At 33.2% G+C, this 26151-nt stretch overlaps 1 protein-coding gene across 1 annotated transcript in view; it reads right to left on the bottom strand.

The window, feature by feature from the left end:
• Window positions 1-1131: 1131 nt before the first annotated feature.
• Window positions 1132-26151, bottom strand: part of LOC139378523 (liprin-alpha-2-like) — a 277178-nt gene continuing 252158 nt past the window's right edge. Inside the window, exon 31 of the mRNA XM_071120768.1 lies at window positions 1132-1766. Coding sequence (XP_070976869.1) covers window positions 1750-1766 — 17 coding nt within the window. The 3' untranslated portion in view covers window positions 1132-1749. The remainder of the gene's footprint in view (window positions 1767-26151) is intronic.

Raw genomic sequence — 26151 nt, 5'->3', positions numbered from 1 at the left:
CTTTTAGTCTGTGGCTGTAGTCCACAGTTTCTGTGGTTGTATCAAAGTGCTTGTCACATCATCAGTAGACGTCACAGTGCGTTTCTGTGTCCTCCCAGAATGCTTTGCTATGAGATGGGCTCCGTCATGATTGTGAGGTGAGGGGCTGTGGCTGGTGACTCAGATACATGGGGCTGTACACGCCACTAGAGGGCAGGCTTTACCAGCTGGGGGGGGGGTCACATGGCGACCAGATGGACAGTCTCTCCAAGGTGAAAACACAAATTTATCAGCACAATGGAAAATAACTATGTACAAAATGGTCTCTCGGGGAATGATGGAGAAATGTTCAAAGAGCAGCATAGTTTAACCAAGGACATGGACTTGAAATGGGAAGGGGGGGGGGTTATTTGCACAAACTCTGAATATCTTTTTTTTTTGTAATATAGATGTGTATATATTTATATATTTATATTAATTTACAGATAACCTACACATCTCCTGGTAGAAGAAATACACAGTACATTATGCTTCAACAAGTTATTGTACATGTAAAAGGTAGAAACGGTGACAACAGGACAGATTGAAGGAAAGTAGCACCGGCAGCTGCTGCCCAGGTTTCAGGGGGCCTTGACTTGTAAGTGCAGAGGGGGGGCGGCTTGGCAGGAGGCACCCCTCGCCCCCCCCCCCCCCCCCCCCCCTCTCTTTTTCGGGGGTAGGTTGGGTGGGAGGGTAGATAGGGGGGTGCTTCTTGGCAGTGCGTCTCGTCAGAATGTTTGTTCCAGGCAGGAGGACCCGTCCAGCAGCTCCAAGGTACAGTAAGACCTTCTCTACATACAGTATCTGGACCTGAAAGAGAGGAGGTATGGTTTACTTACACTGTGCCACTGTGAAGCTTTATCCACAGTGACAGTGCAGTTGTCATGAACATGGATTTGATCATATGGGAATTATTGTGTAACATTATCTCATTTGAGACAGATTCACGTAGCTGCCATATATCTCTCTACCTTGGCATTCAGGGGTATTCATGTATTTATTAGGGATCCCCATTAATTCCTGCCAAGGCAGCAGCTGCTCTTCCTTGGGTCCGAACACATTAAGGCACTGACATAAAATATAAAACAGTACATCATTTTACAGTATTGTGTGTCTCTTCACAGTTCCCGCTGTTCCACAAGGTGTATTTTGATCTATTTGTATCTGATTCTACTGCTTGCATCAGTTACCTGATGTGGAATACAGTTCCATGTGTTCTGTGGGTGTAGTTGTAGTTGTCTGTGCTGGACAGAGATTAAAGGAGGGCCAACAGAGTGAGGCCGCCTCATGCTGCTGCCTTTGACTCCTATCATCTGATCATGAGTGCCTGCACTAGAGCAGGGACTCTCCTCTCCAAGAAAACATGGTTATTTGTAAAGACAAGTTACCCTCTTACCCCGTTCCAATTTCTCACAGTCATTTGCTGTCCCTGAGCAGAACGACAGATGTAAGAGAGAGGGAGAGTTTGTTTGTGAGCATGTGTGTATGCGCAACTGATAGCTTGTACAGGGATAATGTATGTGACTTACAGCTTACAGTCTCTCTTCTCCTCCCTCAGCAGGAGTAGGTCCTCACTGTAGAGCTGTCCAGACGCTGCACTGCTAAGGGGCCAACTGTAGGGGGAGACAGAGACCCGTCAGTTAGTCACTTAGCTTCAACACCCAGAGTGGGCCCAGGGTCAGTAGATAATGCTATCCAACTTACTTTATGCCCATAACAACTGACACAGGATCAGCTCCCATTGCCCACTGTGAGAGGGACAAACAAATGAGAGAGACAAACAAAACGGACTCTAAACCAGTTGATAAGGGCTAGGAGAACAGTAGACCATACTGTGGATACAACACACTGCACACACACGCACCACACACGGGAACGAGGTTAGTCAAAATGTCAGCTAGCAAAGCCAAGGCACATTGCATCGCACACTCAGAGGAGGAGTGCACGTGGCCATTTTGAGTGAATCACACCTCGCACAGGAACAAGTCTGTTAATGTCATCACCACCACAGACCAGGGACCACAGATAGAGGCAGATACAGGAAGGCAGCTCGATTACACTGGGGACAGAGTGTTAGAGAGGAACTCTGGTCAAAACCTGCAATCGGATGTCACGATAGACTTACTTGTATCAGAAGTTGCGTCCATAATTCCGGAGTGAGTTCTGGCATAATGCAGCCTACTGCACTACAGTCCAGCTATAACTCACTGGGCCACAATCACAGACACAAGTTTCAATACATCTCTCATTCCCTTGAAAACGTAAAGATTTTGACCAGCATCCTCTTAACAACAGGGCGAGGAGCGACACAAACCGGCAACTGTAAAACATCCATCTTTTCCATCATAAATATTTATTACAGGGCAACTAACATAGAACTAACATAGCTCAACTAACATAGAACTAACATAGCTCAACTAACATAACTCAAATAACATAGAACTAACATAACTCAACTAACATAGCTCAACTAACATAACTCAACTAACATAGCTCAACTAACATAGAACTAACATAGCTCAAATAACATAGAACTAACATAGCTCAAATAACCTAGAACTAACATAGCTCAACTAACATAGAACTAGCATAGCTCAACTAACATAGAACTAACATAGCTCAACTAACAGAACTAACATAGCTCAACTAACAGAGCTCAACTAACAGAGCTCAAATAACATAGAACTAACAGCTCAAATAACATAGAACTAACATAGCTCAACTAACATAGCTCAACTAACAAAGAACTAACATAGCTCAAATAACATAGCTCAACTAACATAGCTCAACTAACATAGCACTAACATAGCTCAACTAACATAGCTCAACTAACATAGAACTAACATAGCTCAAATAACAGAACTAACATAGCTCAAATAACAGAACTAACATAGATCAAATAACATAGAACTAACATAGCTCAACTAACATAGAACTAACATAGCTCAACTAACAGCTCAACTAACAAAGAACTAACATAGAACTAACATAGCTCAACTAACATAGAACTAACATAGCTCAAATCACAGAACTAACATGGATCAAATAACATAGCTCAACTAACATAGCTCAACTAACATAGCTCAACTAACATAGCTCAACTAACATAGCTCAACTAACATAGCTCAACTAACATAGCTCAACTAACATAGCACTAACATAGCTCAACTAACATAGAACTAACATAGCTCAACTAACAGAACTAACATAGCTCAAATAACAGAACTAACATAGATCAAATAACATAGCTCAACTAACATAGAACTAACATAGCTCAACTAACAGCTCAACTAACAAAGAACTAACATAGCTCAACTAACATAGAACTAACATAGCTCAACTAACATAGAACTAACATAGCTCAAATCACAGAACTAACATGGATCAAATAACATAGAACTAACATAGCTCAACTAACATAGAACTAACATAGCTCAACTAACATAGCTCAACTAACATAGCTCAACTAACATAGCTCAACTAACATAGCTCAACTAACATAGCTCAAATAACAGAACTAACATAGCTCAACTAACATAGAACTAACATAGCTCAAATAACAGAACTGACATAGCTCAAATAACAGAACTAACATAGCTCAACTAACATAGAACTAACATAACTCAACTAACATAGAACTAACATAGCTCAACTAACATAGAACTAACATAGCTCAACTAACATAGCTCAAATAACAGAACTAACATAGCTCAAATAACAGAACTAACATAGCTCAAATAACAGAACTAACATAGCTCAACTAACATAGAACTAACATAGCTCAAATAACAGAACTAACATAGATCAAATAACATAGAACTAACATAGCTCAAATAACATAGAACTAACATAGCTCAACTAACATAGCTCAACTAACATAGCTCAACTAACATAGAACTAACATAGCTCAAATAACAGAACTAACATAGATCAAATAACATAGCTCAACTAACATAGAACTAACATAGCTCAACTAACAGCTCAACTAACAAAGAACTAACATAGCTCAACTAACATAGAACTAACATAGCTCAACTAACATAGAACTAACATAGCTCAAATCACAGAACTAACATGGATCAAATAACATAGAACTAACATAGCTCAACTAACATAGAACTAACATAGCTCAACTAACATAGCTCAACTAACATAGCTCAACTAACATAGCTCAACTAACATAGCTCAACTAACATAGCTCAACTAACATAGCTCAAATAACAGAACTAACATAGCTCAACTAACATAGAACTAACATAGCTCAAATAACAGAACTGACATAGCTCAAATAACAGAACTAACATAGCTCAACTAACATAGAACTAACATAACTAACAACTAACATACTAACTAACATAGCTCAACTAACATAGAACTAACATAGCTCAACTAACATAGCTCAAATAACAGAACTAACATAGCTCAAATAACAGAACTAACATAGCTCAAATAACAGAACTAACATAGCTCAAATAACAGAACTAACATAGCTCAACTAACATAGAACTAACATAGCTCAAATAACAGAACTAACATAGATCAAATAACATAGAACTAACATAGCTCAAATAACATAGAACTAACATAGCTCAACTAACATAGCTCAACTAACATAGCTCAACTAACATAGAACTAACATAGCTCAACTAACATAGCTCAACTAACATAGCTCAACTAACATAGCTCAAATAACAGAACTAACATAGCTCAACTAACATAGAACTAACATAACTCAACTAACATAGAACTAACATAGCTCAACTAACATAGCTCAACTAACATCACTCAACTAACATAGCTCAAATAACAGAACTAACATAGCTCAAATAACAGAACTAACATAGCTCAACTAACATAGAACTAACATAGCTCAAATAACAGAACTAACATAGATCAAATAACATAGAACTAACATAGCTCAAATAACATAGAACTAACATAGCTCAACTAACATAGCTCAACTAACATAGAACTAACATAGCTCAACTAACATAGCTCAACTAACATAGCTCAACTAACATAGCTCAAATAACATAGAACTAACATAGCTCAACTAACATAGAACTAACATAACTCAACTAACATAGCTCAACTAACATAGAACTAACATAGCTCAACTAACATAACTCAAATAACATAGCTCAACTAACATAGAACTAACATAGCTCAACTAACATAGAACTAACAAAACTCAACTAACATAGCTCAAATAACATAGCTCAAATAACAGAATTAACATAGCTCAACTAACATAGCTCAACTAACATAGCTCAACTAACATAGAACTAACAAAACTCAACTAACATAGCTCAAATAACATAGCTCAACTAACATAGCTCAACTAACATAGAACTAACATAACTCACATAACTCAACTAACATAACTCAACTAACATAGAACTAACATAGCTCAACTAACATAGAACTAACATAACTCAACTAACATAGCTCAACTAACATAGCTCAAATAACAGAACTAACAAAGCTCAACTAACATAGAACTAACATAACTCAACTAACATAACTCAACTAACATAGAACTAACATAGCTCAACTAACATAGAACTAACATAACTCAACTAACATAGCTCAACTAACATAGCTCAAATAACAGAACTAACAAAGCTCAACTAACATAGCTCAACTAACATAGCTCAAATAACATAGAACTAACATAGCTCAACTAACATAGCTCAAATAACAGAACTAACAAAGCTCAACTAACATAGAACTAACATAACTCAACTAACATAACTCAACTAACATAGAACTAACATAGCTCAACTAACATAGAACTAACATAACTCAACTAACATAGCTCAACTAACATAGCTCAAATAACAGAACTAACAAAGCTCAACTAACATAGCTCAACTAACATAGCTCAAATAACATAGAACTAACATAGCTCAACTAACATAGCTCAACTAACATAGAACTAACATAACTCAACTAACATAGAACTAACATAACTCAACTAACATAGCTCATCTAACATAGCTCAAATAACATAGAACTAACATAGCTCAACTAACATAGCTCAACTAACATAACTCAAATAACATAGAACTAACATAACTCAAATAACAGAGCTCAAATAACATAGAACTAACATAACTCAACTAACATAGCTCAAATAACATAGAACTAAAATAGCTCAACTAACATAACTCAACATAGCTCAACTAACATAGCTCAACTAACATAGAACTAACATAGCTCAACTAACATAGCTCAACTAACATAGCTCAACTAACATAACTCAACTAACATAGCTCAAATAACAGAACTAACATAGCTCAACTAACATAGCTCAACTAACATAGCTCAACTAACATAGCTCAACTAACATAGCTCAACTAACATAGAACTAACAAAACTCAACTAACATAGCTCAAATAACATAGCTCAAATAACAGAATTAACATAGCTCAACTAACATAGCTCAACTAACATAGAACTAACAAAACTCAACTAACATAGCTCAACTAACATAGAACTAACATAGCTCAAATAACATAGCTCAAATAACATAGCTCAGCTAACATAGCTCAACTAACATAGAACTAACATAACTCACATAACTCAACTAACATAACTCAACTAACATAGAACTAACATAGCTCAACTAACATAGAACTAACATAACTCAACTAACATAGCTCAACTAACATAGCTCAAATAACAGAACTAACAAAGCTCAACTAACATAGAACTAACATAACTCAACTAACATAACTCAACTAACATAGAACTAACATAGCTCAACTAACATAGAACTAACATAACTCAACTAACATAGCTCAACTAACATAGCTCAAATAACAGAACTAACAAAGCTCAACTAACATAGCTCAACTAACATAGCTCAAATAACATAGAACTAACATAGCTCAACTAACATAGCTCAACTAACATGGAACTAACATAACTCAACTAACATAGAACTAACATAACTCAACTAACATAGCTCAACTAACATAGCTCAAATAACATAGAACTAACATAGCTCAACTAACATATAACTAACATAGCTCAACTAACATATAACTAACATAGCTCAACTAACATAGAACTAACATAGCTCAACTAACATAGCTCAACTAACATAACTCAAATAACATAGAACTAACATAACTCAAATAACATAGCTCAAATAACATAGAACTAACATAACTCAACTAAAATAGCTCAACTAACATAACTCAACATAGCTCAACTAACATAGCTCAACTAACATAGCTCAACTAACATAGAACTAACATAGCTCAACTAACATAGCTCAACTAACATAGCTCAAATAACAGAACTAACAAAGCTCAACTAACATAGAACTAACATAACTCAACTAACATAACTCAACTAACATAGAACTAACATAGCTCAACTAACATAGAACTAACATAACTCAACTAACATAGCTCAACTAACATAGCTCAAATAACAGAACTAACAAAGCTCAACTAACATAGCTCAACTAACATAGCTCAAATAACATAGAACTAACATAGCTCAACTAACATAGCTCAACTAACATAGAACTAACATAACTCAACTAACATAGAACTAACATAACTCAACTAACATAGCTCAACTAACATAGCTCAAATAACATAGAACTAACATAGCTCAACTAACATAGAACTAACATAGCTCAACTAACATAACTCAAATAACATAGAACTAACATAACTCAAATAACATAGCTCAAATAACATAGAACTAACATAACTCAACATAGCTCAACTAACATAGCTCAACTAACATAGCTCAACTAACATAGCTCAACTAACATAGCTCAACTAACATAGAACTAACATAGCTCAACTAACATAGCTCAACTAACATAGCTCAACTAACATAACTCAAATAACATAGAACTAACATAACTCAACTAACATAGCTCAAATAACAGAACTAACATAGCTCAAATAACAGAACTAACATAGCTCAAATAACAGAACTAACATAGCTCAAATAACAGAACTAACATAGCTCAAATAACAGAACTCAACTAACATAGCTCAACTAACATAGCTCAACTAACATAGCTCAACTAACATAGCTCAAATAACATAGCTCAACTAACATAGAACTAACATAGCTCAACTAACATAGAACTAACATAACTCAACTAACAGAACTAACATAGCTCAACTAACATAGCACTAACATAGCTCAACTAACATAGCTCAACTAACATAGCTCAAATAACAGCTCAACTAACATAGCTCAAATAACATAGCTCAACTAACATAGAACTAACATAGCTCAACTAACATAGCTCAACTAACATAGCTCAACTAACATAGAACTAACATAGCTCAACTAACAGAACTAACAAAACTCAACTAACATAACTCAACTAACATAGCTCAAATAACATAGAACTGACATAGCTCAACTAACATAGAACTAACATAGCTCAACTAACATAGCTCAAATAACATAGCTCAAATAACATAGCTCAACTAACATAGAACTAACAAAACTCAACTAACATAGAACTAACAAAACTCAACTAACATAACTCAACTAACATAGCTCAAATAACATAGAACTAACATAGCTCAACTAACATAGAACTAACATAGCTCAAATAACATAGCTCAACTAACATAGAACTAACATAACTCACATAACTCAACTAACATAACTCAACTAACATAGCTCAAATAACATAGAACTAACATAGCTCAACTAACATAGAACTAACATAGCTCAACTAACATAGAACTAACATAACTCAACTAACATAGCTCAACTAACATAGCTCAAATAACAGAACTAACAAAGCTCAACTAACATAGCTCAACTAACATATAACTAACATAGCTCAACTAACATATCTCAACTAACATAGCTCAAATAACATAGAACTAACATAGCTCAAATAACAGCTCAAATAACATAGAACTAACATAGCTCAACTAACATAGAACTAACATAACTCAACTAACATAGAACTAACATAGCTCAACTAACATAGCTCAACTAACATAGCTCAACTAACATAGCTCAACTAACATAGCTCAAATAACATAGAACTAACATAGCTCAAATAACATAGCTCAACTAACATAGAACTAACATAGCTCAACTAACATAGAACTAACATAACTCACATAACTCAACTAACATAGAACTAACATAGCTCAACTAACATAGAACTAACATAACTCAACTAACATAGCTCAACTAACATAGCTCAAATAACAGAACTAACAAAGCTCAACTAACATAGCTCAACTAACATATAACTAACATAGCTCAACTAACATAGCTCAAATAACATAGAACTAACATAGCTCAAATAACATAGCTCAACTAACATAGAACTAACATAGCTCAACTAACATAGAACTAACATAACTCACATAACTCAACTAACATAGAACTAACATAGCTCAACTAACATAGAACTAACATAACTCAACTAACATAGCTCAACTAACATAGCTCAAATAACAGAACTAACAAAGCTCAACTAACATAGCTCAAATAACATAGAACTAACATAGCTCAAATAACAGCTCAAATAACATAGAACTAACATAGCTCAACTAACATAGCTCAACTAACATAGAACTAACATAGCTCAACTAACATAGAACTAACATAGCTCAACTAACATAGAACTAACATAACTCAACTAACATAGAACTAACATAGCTCAACTAACATAGCTCAAATAACATAGCTCAACTAACATAGCTCAAATAACATAGCTCAAATAACATAGCTCAACTAACATAGCTCAACTAACATAGCTCAACTAACATAGCTCAACTAACATAGAACTAACATAGCTCAACTAACATAACTCAAATAACATAGAACTAACATAGCTCAACTAACATAGCTCAAATAACATAGCTCAACTAACATAGAACTAACATAACTCAACTAACATAGAACTAACATAGCTCAACTAACATAGCTCAACTAACATAGCTCAACTAACATAGCTCAACTAACATAGCTCAACTAACATAGAACTAACATAGCTCAACTAACATAGCTCAACTAACATAGCTCAACTAACATAGCTCAACTAACATAGCTCAACTAACATAGAACTAACATAGCTCAACTAACATAACTCAAATAACATAGAACTAACATAGCTCAACTAACATAGCTCAAATAACATAGCTCAACTAACATAGAACTAACATAACTCAACTAACATAGAACTAACATAGCTCAACTAACATAGCTCAACTAACATAGCTCAACTAACATAGCTCAACTAACATAGCTCAACTAACATAGAACTAACATAGCTCAACTAACATAGCTCAACTAACATAGCTCAACTAACATAGCTCAACTAACATAGCTCAACTAACATAGCTCAACTAACATAGCTCAACTAACATAGCTCAACTAACATAGCTCAACTAACATAGCTCAACTAACATAGCTCAACTAACATAGCTCAAATAACATAGAACTAACATAGCTCAACTAACATAGAACTAACATAGCTCAACTAACATAGCTCAAATAACAGCTCAAATAACATAGCTCAACTAACATAGAACTAACATAACTCAACTAACATAGAACTAACATAGCTCAACTAACATAGCTCAACTAACATAGCTCAACTAACATAGCTCAACTAACATAGCTCAACTAACATAGCTCAACTAACATAGCTCAACTAACATAGCTCAACTAACATAGCTCAACTAACATAGCTCAACTAACATAGCTCAACTAACATAGCTCAACTAACATAGCTCAACTAACATAGCTCAACTAACATAGCTCAACTAACATAGCTCAACTAACATAGCTCAACTAACATAGCTCAACTAACATAGCTCAACTAACATAGCTCAACTAACATAGCTCAACTAACATAGCTCAACTAACATAGCTCAACTAACATAGAACTAACATAGCTCAACTAACATAACTCAAATAACATAGAACTAACATAGCTCAACTAACATAACTCAAATAACATAGAACTAACATAGCTCAAATAACATAGCTCAAATAACATAGAACTAACATAACTCAAATAACATAGCTCAAATAACATAGAACTAAAATAGCTCAACTAACATAGCTCAACTAACATAGCTCAACTAACATAGCTCAACTAACATAGCTCAACTAACAGCTCAACTAACATAACTCAAATAACAAAGAACTAACATAACTCAACTAACATAGCTCAAATAACAGAACTCAACTAACATAGCTCAAATAACAGAACTCAACTAACATAGCTCAACTAACATAGCTCAACTAACATAACTCAACTAACATAGCTCAACTAACATAGCTCAACTAACATAGAACTAACATAGCTCAACTAACATAGAACTAACATAGCTCAACTAACATAACTCAACTAACATAGCTCAAATAACATAGCTCAACTAACATAGAACTAACATAGCTCAACTAACATAGAACTAACAGAACTAACATAGCTCAACTAACATAACTCAAATAACATAGCTCAACTAACATAACTCAAATAACATAGCTCAACTAACATAGCTCAACTAACATAGCTCAACTAACATAGCTCAACTAACATAGCTCAACTAACATAGCTCAACTAACATAGAACTAACATAGCTCAACTAACATAGAACTAACATAGTGCAACTAACATAGAACTAACATAGTGCAACTAACATAGAACTAACATAGTGCAAATTAACATAGAACTAACATAGTGCAACTAACATAGCTCAACTAACATAGCTCAACTAACATAGCTCAACTAACATAGCTCAACTAACATAGCTCAACTAACATAGCTCAACTAACATAGCTCAACTAACATAGCTCAACTAACATAGCTCAACTAACATAGCTCAACTAACATAGCTCAACTAACATAGCTCAACTAACATAGCTCAACTAACATAGCTCAACTAACATAGCTCAACTAACATAGCTCAACTAACATAGCTCAACTAACATAGCTCAACTAACATAGCTCAAATAACAGAACTCAACTAACATAGCTCAACTAACAGAACTCAACTAACATAGCTCAACTAACATAGCTCAACTAACATAACTCAACTAACATAGCTCAACTAACATAGCTCAACTAACATAGAACTAACATAGCTCAACTAACATAACTCAACTAACATAGCTCAAATAACATAGCTCAACTAACATAGAACTAACATAGCTCAACTAACATAGAACTAACAGAACTAACATAGCTCAACTAACATAACTCAAATAACATAGCTCAACTAACATAACTCAAATAACATAGCTCAACTAACATAGCTCAACTAACATAGCTCAACTAACATAGCTCAACTAACATAGCTCAACTAACATAGCTCAACTAACATAGCTCAACTAACATAGCTCAACTAACATAGCTCAACTAACAGCTCAACTAACATAACTCAAATAACAAAGAACTAACATAACTCAACTAACATAGCTCAAATAACAGAACTCAACTAACATAGCTCAAATAACATAACTCAACTAACATAGCTCAACTAACATAGCTCAACTAACATAACTCAACTAACATAGCTCAACTAACATAGCTCAACTAACATAGCTCAACTAACATAGAACTAACATAGCTCAACTAACATAGCTCAAATAACATAGCTCAACTAACATAGAACTAACATAGCTCAACTAACATAGAACTAACAGAACTAACATAGCTCAAATAACATAGCTCAACTAACATAGCTCAACTAACATAGCTCAACTAACATAGCTCAACTAACATAGCTCAACTAACATAGAACTAACATAGCTCAACTAACAGAACTAACATAGCTCAACTAACATAGAACTAACATAGTGCAAATAACAGAACTAACATAGCTCAACTAACATAGAACTAACATAGCTCAACTAACATACTCAACTAACATAGCTGCAACTAACATAACTCAACTAACATAGCTCAACTAACATAGCTCAACTAACATAGCTCAACTAACATAGCTCAACTAACATAGCTCAACTAACATAGCTCAACTAACATAGCTCAACTAACATAGCTCAACTAACATAGCTCAACTAACATAGAACTAACATAGCTCAACTAACATAGCTCAAATAACATAACTCAACTAACATAGCTCAACTAACATAGCTCAACTAACATAGCTCAACTAACATAGCTCAACTAACATAGCTCAACTAACATAGCTCAACTAACATAGCTCAACTAACATAGCTCAACTAACATAGCTCAAATAACATAGAACTAACATAGCTCAACTAACATAGCTCAACTAACATAGAACTAACATAGCTAACATAAACTAACATAGCTCAACTAACATAGCTCAACTAACATAGAACTAACATAGCTCAAATAACATAGAACTAACATAGCTCAAATAACATAGAACTAACATAGCTCAACTAACAGAACTCAACTAACATAGCTCAAATAACATAGAACTAACATAGCTCAACTAACATAGAACTAACATAGCTCAACTAACATAGCTCAACTAACATAACTCAACTAACATAGCTCAACTAACATAGCTCAACTAACATAGCTCAACTAACATAGCTCAACTAACATAGCTCAACTAACATAGCTCAACTAACATAGCTCAACTAACATAGCTCAACTAACATAGCTCAACTAACATAGCTCAACTAACATAGCTCAACTAACATAGCTCAACTAACATAGAACTAACATAGCTCAACTAACATAACTCACCTAACATAGCTCAACTAACATAGCTCAACTAACATAGCTCAACTAACATAGCTCAACTAACATAACTCAACTAACATAACTCAACTAACATAGCTCAACTAACATAGCTCAACTAACATAGCTCAACTAACATAGCTCAACTAACATAGCTCAACTAACATAGCTCAAATAACATAGAACTAACATAACTCAACTAACATAACTCAAATAACATAGCTCAAATAACTCAACTAACATAACTCAACTAACATAGCTCAAATAACAGAACTAACATAGCTCAAATAACAGAATCAACTAACATAGCTCAACTAACATATAACTAACATAGCTCAACTAACATAACTCAACTAACATAGCTCAACTAACATAACTCAACTAACATAGCTCAACTAACATAACTCAACTAACATAACTCAACTAACATAGCTCAACTAACATAGCTCAACTAACATAACTCAACTAACATAGCTCAACTAACATAACTCAACTAACATAGCTCAAATAACAGAACTAACATAGCTCAAATAACAGAACTAACATAGCTCAACTAACATAGCTCAACTAACATAACTCAACTAACATAGAACTAACTCAACTAACATAGCTCAACTAACATAGAACTAACATAGCTCAACTAACATAGCTCAACTAACATAGCTCAACTAACATAGAACTAACTCAACTAACATAGCTCAACTAACATAGAACTAACATAGCTCAACTAACATAGCTCAACTAACATAGCTCAACTAACATAGAACTAACTCAACTAACATAGCTCAACTAACATAGAACTAACTCAACTAACATAGCTCAACTAACATAGAACTAACATAGCTCAACTAACATAGAACTAACATAGCTCAACTAACATAGCTCAACTAACATAGCTCAACTAACATAGAACTAACATAGCTCAAATAACATAGAACTAACATAGCTCAACTAACATAACTCAACTAACATAGCTCAACTAACATAGCTCAACTAACATAGCTCAACTAACATAGCTCAACTAACATAGCTCAACTAACATAGCTCAACGAACATAGCTCAACGAACATAGCTCAACTAGCTAAACTAACATAGAACTAACATAGCTCAACTAACATAACTAACATAGCTCAACTAACATAGCTCAACTAGCTCAACTAACATAGAACTAACATAGCTCAACTAACATAACTCAACTAACATAGCTCAAATAACATAGCTCAAATAACAGAACTAACATAGAACTAACATAGCTCAACTAACATAGCTCAAACATAGCTCAACTAACATAGAACTAACATAGCTCAACTAACATAGAACTAACATAACTCAACTAACAGCACTAACATAGAACTAACATAGCTCAACTAACATAGCTCAACTAACATAGCTCAACTAACATAGCTCAACTAACATAGAACTAACATAGCTCAACTAACATAGCTCAACTAACATAGAACTAACATAGCTCAAATAACAGAACTAACATAACTCAACTAACATAACTCAACTAACATAACTCAACTAACATAACTCAACTAACATAGCTCAACTAACATAGCTCAACTAACATAGCTCAACTAACATAGCTCAAATAACATAGGACTAACATAGCTCAACTAACATAGCTCAACTAACATAGCTCAACTAACATAGCTCAACTAACATAGAACTAACATAGCTCAACTAACATAGAACTAACATAGCTCAACTAACATAGCTCAACTAACATAGAACTAACATAGCTCAACTAACATAGAACTAACATAACTCAACTAACATAGCTCAAATAACATAGAACTAACATAGCTCAAATAACATAGAACTAACATAGCTCAACTAACATAGAACTAACATAGCTCAACTAACATAGAACTAACATAGCTCAACTAACATAGCTCAAATAACATAGAACTAACATAGCTCAAATAACATAGAACTAACATAGCTCAACTAACATAGAACTAACATAGCTCAACTAACATAACTCAACTAACATAGCTCAACTAACATAGCTCAAATAACATACAACTAACATAGCTCAACTAACATAGAACTAACATAGCTCAACTAACATAGAACTAACATAACTCAACTAACATAGCTCAAATAACATAGAACTAACATAGCTCAACTAACATAGAACTAACATAGCTCAACTAACATAGAACTAACATAACTCAACTAACATAACTCAACTAACATAGCTCAAACATAGCTCAACTAACATAGAACTAACATAGCTCAAATAACATAGCTCAACTAACATAGCTCAAATAACATAGCTCAACTAACATAGCTCAAATAACATAGAACTAACATAGCTCAACTAACATAGCTCAACTAACATAGCTCAAATAACATAGAACTAACATAGCTCAACTAACATAGCTCAACTAACATAGAACTAACATAACTCAAATAACATAGCTCAACTAACATAGAACTAACATAGCTCAACTAACATAGCACTAACATAGCTCAACTAACATAGCTCAACTAACATAGAACTAACATAACTCAAATAACATAGCTCAACTAACATAGAACTGACATAGCACTAACATAGCTCAACTAACATAGAACTAACATAGCTCAACTAACATAGCTCAACTAACATAGCTCAAATAACATAGAACTAACATAGCTCAACTAACATAGCTCAACTAACATAACTCAAATAACATAGCTCAACTAACATAGAACTAACATAGCTCAACTAACATAGCACTAACATAGCTCAACTAACAGAACTAACATAGCTCAACTAACATAGCTCAACTAACATAACTCAACTAACATAGCTCAAATAACAGAACTAACATAGCTCAACTAACATAGCTCAACTAACATAGCTCAACTAACATAGCTCAACTAACATAGCTCAACTAACATAGCTCAACTAACATAGCTCAACTAACATAGCTCAAATAACATAGAACTAACATAACTCAACTAACATAGCTCAAATAACATAGAACTAACATAGCTCAACTAACATAGAACTAACATAGCTCAACTAACATAGAACTAACATAGCTCAGATAACATAGAACTAACATAGCTCAACTAACAAAGAACTAACATAGCTCAAATAACATAGCTCAACTAACATAGCTCAACTAACATAGCACTAACATAGCTCAACTAACATAGCACTAACATAGCTCAACTAACATAGAACTAACATAGCTCAACTAACATAGCTCAACTAACATAACTCAACTAACATAGCTCAAATAACAGAACTAACATAGCTCAACTAACATAGCTCAACTAACATAGCTCAACTAACATAGAACTAACATAGCTCAACTAACATAGCACTAACATAGAACTAACATAGCTCAACTCAAATAACATAGAACTAACATAGCTCAACTAACAGAACTAACATAGCTCAACTAACATAACTCAACTAACATAGCTCAAATAACATAGAGCTAACATAGCTCAACTAACATAGCTCAACTAACATAGCACTAACATAGAACTAACATAGCTCAACTCAAATAACATAGAACTAACATAGCTCAACTAACAGAACTAACATAGCTCAACTAACATAGAACTAACATAACTAAACTAACATAACTCAACTAACATAACTCAACTAACATAGCTCAAATAACATAGAACTAACATAGCTCAACTAACATAGAACTAACATAGCTCAACTAACATAACTCAACTAACATAGCTCAAATAACATAACTCAACTAACATAACTCAACTAACATAGCTCAAATAACATAGAACTAACATAGCTCAACTAACATAGAACTAACATAGCTCAACTAACATAACTCAACTAACATAACTCAACTAACATAGCTCAAATAACATAGAACTAACATAGCTCAACTAACATAGAACTAACATAGCTCAACTAACATAGAACTAACATAACTCAACTAACATAACTCAACTAACATAACTCAACTAACATAGCTCAAATAACATAGAACTAACATAGCTCAACTAACATAGAACTAACATAACTCAACTAACATAGCTCAAATAACATAGAACTAACATAGCTCAACTAACATAGAACTAACATAACTCAACTAACATAACTCAACTAACATAGCTCAACTAACATAGAACTAACATAGCTCAACTAACATAGCACTAACATAGAACTAACATAGCTCAACTAACATAACTCAACTAACATAGCTAACATAGAACTAACATAGCTCAAAATAACAGAACTAACATAGCTCAAATAACAGAACTAACATAGCTCAAATAACAGAACTAACATAGCTCAAATAACAGAACTAACATAGCTCAAATAACAGAACTAACATAGCTCAAATAACAGAACTAACATAGCTCAAATAACATAGAACTAACATAGCTCAACTAACATAGAACTAACATAGCTCAACTAACATAGAACTAACATAGCTCAACTAACATAGCTCAAATAACATAGAACTAACATAGCTCAACTAACATAACTCAACTAACATAACTCAACTAACATAGCTCAACTAACATAACTAACATAGCTCAACTAACATAGCACTAACATAGAACTAACATAGCTCAACTAACATAGCACTAACATAGAACTAACATAGCTCAACTAACATAACTCAACTAACATAGCTCAAATAACATAGAACTAACATAGCTCAAATAACAGAACTAACATAGCTCAACTAACATAGAACTAACATAGCTCAACTAACATAGAACTAACATAGCTCAACTAACATAGAACTAACATAGCTCAACTAACATAACTCAACTAACATAGCTCAAATAACATAGAACTAACATAGCTCAACTAACATAGCACTAACATAGAACTAACATAGCTCAACTAACATAGAACTAATATAGCTCAACTAACATAGAACTAACATAGCTCAACTAACATAGAACTAACATAGCTCAACTAACATAGAACTAACATAGCTCAACTAACATAGAACTAACATAGCTCAACTAACATAGAACTAACATAGCTCAACTAACATAGAACTAACATAGCTCAACTAACATAGAACTAACATAACTCAACTAACATCTCAAATAACAGAACTAACATAGCTCAAATAACAGAACTAACATAGCTCAAATAACAGAACTAACATAGCTCAAATAACAGAACTAACATAGCTCAAATAACAGAACTAACATAGCTCAAATAACAGAACTAACATAGCTCAAATAACAGAACTAACATAGCTCAAATAACAGAACTAACATAGCTCAAATAACAGAACTAACATAGCTCAAATAACAGAACTAACATAGCTCAACTAACATAGCTCAACTAACATAGCTCAACTAACATAGCTCAACTAACATAGCTCAACTAACATAGCTCAAATAACAGAACTAACATAGCTCAACTAACATAACTCAACTAACATAGCTCAACTAACATAGAACTAACATAGCTCAACTAACATAGAACTAACATAACTCAACTAACATAGCTCAACTAACATAGCTCAACTAACATAGAACTAACATAACTCAACTAACATAACTCAACTAACATAACTCAACTAACATAACTCAACTAACATAGCTCAACTAACATAGAACTAACATAGCTCAACTAACATAGCTCAACTAACATAGCTCAACTAACATAGAACTAACATAGCTCAACTAACATAGAACTAACATAGCTCAACTAACATAGAACTAACATAGCTCAACTAACATAGAACTAACATAACTCAACTAACATAGAACTAACATAGCTCAACTAACATAGCACTAACATAGAACTAACATAGCTCAACTAACATAGAACTAACATAACTCAACTAACATAACTCAACTAACATAACTCAACTAACATAGCTCAAATAACATAGAACTAACATAGCTCAACTAACATAGCACTAACATAGAACTAACATAGCTCAACTAAGAACTAACATAGCTCAACTAACATAGCTCAACTAACATAGCTCAACTAACATAGAACTAACATAGCTCAACTAACATAGCTCAACTAACATAACTCAACTAACATAACTCAACTAACATAGCTCAAATAACATAGAACTAACATAGCTCAACTAACATAGAACTAACATAGCTCAACTAACATAGCACTAACATAGCTCAACTAACATAGAACTAACATAACTCAACTAACATAGCTCAAATAACATAGAACTAACATAGCTCAAATAACATAGAACTAACATAACTCAACTAACATAACTCAACTAACATAACTCAACTAACATAACTCAACTAACATAACTCAACTAACATAGCTCAACTAACATAGAACTAACATAGCTCAACTAACATAGCTCAACTAACATAGCACTAACATAGAACTAACATAGCTCAACTAACATAGAACTAACATAGCTCAACTAACAACTCAACTAACATAGCTCAAATAACATAGAACTAACATAGCTCAACTAACATAACTCAACTAACATAGCTCAAATAACATAGAACTAACATAGCTCAACTAACATAGAACTAACATAGCTCAACTAACATAGAACTAACATAACTCAACTAACATAACTCAACTAACTAACATAGAACTAACATAACTCAACTAACATAGAACTAACATAGCTCAACTAACATAGAACTAACATAGCTCAACTAACATAGAACTAACATAACTCAACTAACATAACTCAACTAACATAACTCAACTAACATAACTCAACTAACATAACTCAACTAACATAGCTCAAATAACATAGAACTAACATAGCTCAACTAACATAACTCAACTAACATAACTCAACTAACATAGCTCAACTAACATAGAACTAACATAGCTCAACTAACATAGCACTAACATAGCTCAACTAACATAACTCAACTAACATAGCTCAACTAACATAGAACTAACATAGCTCAACTAACATAGCACTAACATAGCTCAACTAACATAGCACTAACATAGCTCAAATAACAGAACTAACATAGCTCAAATAACAGAACTAACATAGCTCAAATAACAGAACTAACATAGCTCAAATAACAGAACTAACATAGCTCAAATAACAGAACTAACATAGCTCAAATAACAGAACTAACATAGCTCAAATAACAGAACTAACATAGCTCAAATAACAGAACTAACATAGCTCAAATAACAGAACTAACATAGCTCAAATAACAGAACTAACATAGCTCAAATAACATAGAACTAACATAGCTCAACTAACATAGAACTAACATAGCTCAACTAACATAGAACTAACATAGCTCAACTAACATAGAACTAACATAGAACTAACATAGCTCAACTAACATAGCTCAAATAACATAGAACTAACATAGCTCAAATAACATAGAACTAACATAGCTCAACTAACATAGAACTAACATAGCTCAACTAACATAGAACTAACATAGCTCAACTAACATAGAACTAACATAGCTCAACTAACATAGCTCAACTAACATAACTCAACTAACATAGCTCAAATAACATAGAACTAACATAGCTCAAATAACATAGAACTAACATAGCTCAAATAACAGAACTAACATAGCTCAAATAACATAGAACTAACATAGCTCAACTAACATAGAACTAACATAGCTCAACTAACATAGCTCAACTAACATAGAACTAACATAGCTCAACTAACATAGAACTAACATAGCTCAACTAACATAGAACTAACATAGCTCAACTAACATAGAACTAACATAGCTCAACTAACATAGAACTAACATAGCTCAACTAACATAACTCAACTAACATAGCTCAAATAACATAGAACTAACATAGCTCAACTAACATAGAACTAACATAGCTCAACTAACATAGCTCAACTAACATAGCTCAACTAACATAGCTCAACTAACATAGCTCAACTAACATAGAACTAACATAGCACTAACATAGAACTAACAGCTCAACTAACATAGAACTAACATAGCTCAACTAACATAGAACTAACATAGCTCAACTAACATAGAACTAACATAGCTCAACTAACATAGAACTAACATAGCTCAACTAACATAGAACTAACATAGCTCAACTAACATAACTCAACTAACATAGCTCAACGAACATAGCTCAACGAACATAGAACTAACATAGCTCAACTAACAGAACTAACATAGCTCAACTAACATAGCTCAACTAACATAGCTCAAATAACAGAACTAACATAGCTCAACTAACAGAACTAACATAGCTCAACTAACATAACTCAACTAACATAGCTCAACTAACATAGCTCAACTAACATAGCTCAACTAACATAACTCAACTAACATAACTCAACTAACATAGCTCAACTAACATAGCTCAACTAACATAGCTCAACTAACATAGCTCAACTAACATAGCTCAACTAACATAGCTCAACTAACATAACTCAACTAACATAGCTCAACTAACATAGAACTAACATAGCTCAACTAACATAGCTCAACTAACATAACTCAACTAACATAACTCAACTAACATAGCTCAACTAACATAGCTCAACTAACATAGCTCAACTAACATAGCTCAACTAACATAGCTCAACTAACATAGCTCAACTAACATAACTCAACTAACATAACTCAACTAACATAGCTCAACTAACATAGAACTAACATAGCTCAACGAACATAGCTCAACTAACATAGCTCAACTAACATAGCTCAAATAACAGAACTAACATAGCTCAACTAACATAGCTCAACTAACATAGCTCAAATAACAGAACTAACATAGCTCAACTAACATAACTCAACTAACATAGCTCAACTAACATAGAACTAACATAGCTCAACTAACATAACTCAACTAACATAACTCAACTAACATAGCTCAACTAACATAGAACTAACATAGCTCAACTAACATAGCTCAACTAACATAACTCAACTAACATAACTCAACTAACATAACTCAACTAACATAACTCAACTAACATAACTCAACTAACATAGCTCAAATAACATAGAACTAACATAGCTCAACTAACATAGAACTAACATAGCTCAACTAACATAGCTCAACTAACATAGAACTAACATAGCTCAACTAACATAGCACTAACATAGAACTAACATAGCTCAACTAACAGAACTAACATAGCTCAACTAACATAGCTCAACTAACATAGAACTAACATAACTCAACTAACATAGCTCAACTAACATAGCACTAACATAGCTCAACTAACATAGAACTAACATAGCTCAACTAACATAGCTCAACTAACATAACTCAACTAACATAGCTCAAATAACAGAACTAACATAGCTCAACTAACATAGCTCAACTAACATAGCTCAACTAACATAGAACTAACATAGCTCAACTAACATAGCACTAACATAGAACTAACATAGCTCAACTCAAATAACATAGAACTAACATAGCTCAACTAACAGAACTAACATAGCTCAACTAACATAACTCAACTAACATAGCTCAAATAACATAGAGCTAACATAGCTCAACTAACATAGCTCAACTAACATAGCACTAACATAGAACTAACATAGCTCAACTCAAATAACATAGAACTAACATAGCTCAACTAACAGAACTAACATAGCTCAACTAACATAGAACTAACATAACTAAACTAACATAACTCAACTAACATAACTCAACTAACATAGCTCAAATAACATAGAGCTAACATAGCTCAACTAACATAGAACTAACATAGCTCAACTAACATAGAACTAACATAGCTCAACTAACATAACTCAACTAACATAACTCAACTAACATAGCTCAAATAACATAGAACTAACATAGCTCAACTAACATAGAACTAACATAGCTCAACTAACATAACTCAACTAACATAACTCAACTAACATAGCTCAAATAACATAGAACTAACATAGCTCAACTAACATAGAACTAACATAGCTCAACTAACATAGAACTAACATAACTCAACTAACATAACTCAACTAACATAACTCAACTAACATAGCTCAAATAACATAGAACTAACATAGCTCAACTAACATAGAACTAACATAACTCAACTAACATAGCTCAAATAACATAGAACTAACATAGCTCAACTAACATAGAACTAACATAACTCAACTAACATAACTCAACTAACATAGCTCAACTAACATAGAACTAACATAGCTCAACTAACATAGCACTAACATAGAACTAACATAGCTCAACTAACATAACTCAACTAACATAGCTCAAATAACATAGAACTAACATAGCTCAAAATAACAGAACTAACATAGCTCAAAATAACAGAACTAACATAGCTCAAATAACAGAACTAACATAGCTCAAATAACAGAACTAACATAGCTCAAATAACAGAACTAACATAGCTCAAATAACAGAACTAACATAGCTCAAATAACATAGAACTAACATAGCTCAACTAACATAGAACTAACATAGCTCAACTAACATAGAACTAACATAGCTCAACTAACATAGCTCAAATAACATAGAACTAACATAGCTCAACTAACATAACTCAACTAACATAACTCAACTAACATAGCTCAACTAACATAACTAACATAGCTCAACTAACATAGCACTAACATAGAACTAACATAGCTCAACTAACATAGCACTAACATAGAACTAACATAGCTCAACTAACATAACTCAACTAACATAGCTCAAATAACATAGAACTAACATAGCTCAAATAACAGAACTAACATAGCTCAACTAACATAGAACTAACATAGCTCAACTAACATAGAACTAACATAGCTCAACTAACATAGAACTAACATAGCTCAACTAACATAACTCAACTAACATAGCTCAAATAACATAGAACTAACATAGCTCAACTAACATAGCACTAACATAGAACTAACATAGCTCAACTAACATAGAACTAATATAGCTCAACTAACATAGAACTAACATAGCTCAACTAACATAGAACTAACATAGCTCAACTAACATAGAACTAACATAGCTCAACTAACATAGAACTAACATAGCTCAACTAACATAGAACTAACATAGCTCAACTAACATAGAACTAACATAGCTCAACTAACATAGAACTAACATAACTCAACTAACATCTCAAATAACAGAACTAACATAGCTCAAATAACAGAACTAACATAGCTCAAATAACAGAACTAACATAGCTCAAATAACAGAACTAACATAGCTCAAATAACAGAACTAACATAGCTCAAATAACAGAACTAACATAGCTCAAATAACAGAACTAACATAGCTCAAATAACAGAACTAACATAGCTCAAATAACAGAACTAACATAGCTCAAATAACAGAACTAACATAGCTCAACTAACATAGCTCAACTAACATAGCTCAACTAACATAGCTCAAATAACAGAACTAACATAGCTCAACTAACATAACTCAACTAACATAGCTCAACTAACATAGAACTAACATAGCTCAACTAACATAGAACTAACATAACTCAACTAACATAGCTCAACTAACATAGCTCAACTAACATAGAACTAACATAACTCAACTAACATAACTCAACTAACATAACTCAACTAACATAGCTCAACTAACATAGAACTAACATAGCTCAACTAACATAGCTCAACTAACATAGCTCAACTAACATAGAACTAACATAGCTCAACTAACATAGAACTAACATAGCTCAACTAACATAGAACTAACATAGCTCAACTAACATAGAACTAACATAACTCAACTAACATAGAACTAACATAGCTCAACTAACATAGCACTAACATAGAACTAACATAGCTCAACTAACATAGAACTAACATAACTCAACTAACATAACTCAACTAACATAACTCAACTAACATAGCTCAAATAACATAGAACTAACATAGCTCAACTAACATAGCACTAACATAGAACTAACATAGCTCAACTAAGAACTAACATAGCTCAACTAACATAGCTCAACTAACATAGCTCAACTAACATAGAACTAACATAGCTCAACTAACATAGCTCAACTAACATAACTCAACTAACATAACTCAACTAACATAGCTCAAATAACATAGAACTAACATAGCTCAACTAACATAGAACTAACATAGCTCAACTAACATAGCACTAACATAGCTCAACTAACATAGAACTAACATAACTCAACTAACATAGCTCAAATAACATAGAACTAACATAGCTCAAATAACATAGAACTAACATAACTCAACTAACATAACTCAACTAACATAACTCAACTAACATAACTCAACTAACATAACTCAACTAACATAGCTCAACTAACATAGAACTAACATAGCTCAACTAACATAGCTCAACTAACATAGCACTAACATAGAACTAACATAGCTCAACTAACATAGAACTAACATAGCTCAACTAACAACTCAACTAACATAGCTCAAATAACATAGAACTAACATAGCTCAACTAACATAACTCAACTAACATAGCTCAAATAACATAGAACTAACATAGCTCAACTAACATAGAACTAACATAG

The sequence above is a fragment of the Oncorhynchus clarkii genome, chromosome 21 (genome assembly GCF_045791955.1).
Source record: "Oncorhynchus clarkii lewisi isolate Uvic-CL-2024 chromosome 21, UVic_Ocla_1.0, whole genome shotgun sequence".
In the NCBI taxonomy this organism is placed as follows: Eukaryota; Metazoa; Chordata; class Actinopteri; order Salmoniformes; family Salmonidae; genus Oncorhynchus; species Oncorhynchus clarkii.
Note: the sequence above shows the minus strand (reverse complement) of the source record. Positions and strands in the feature narration are given on the sequence as shown.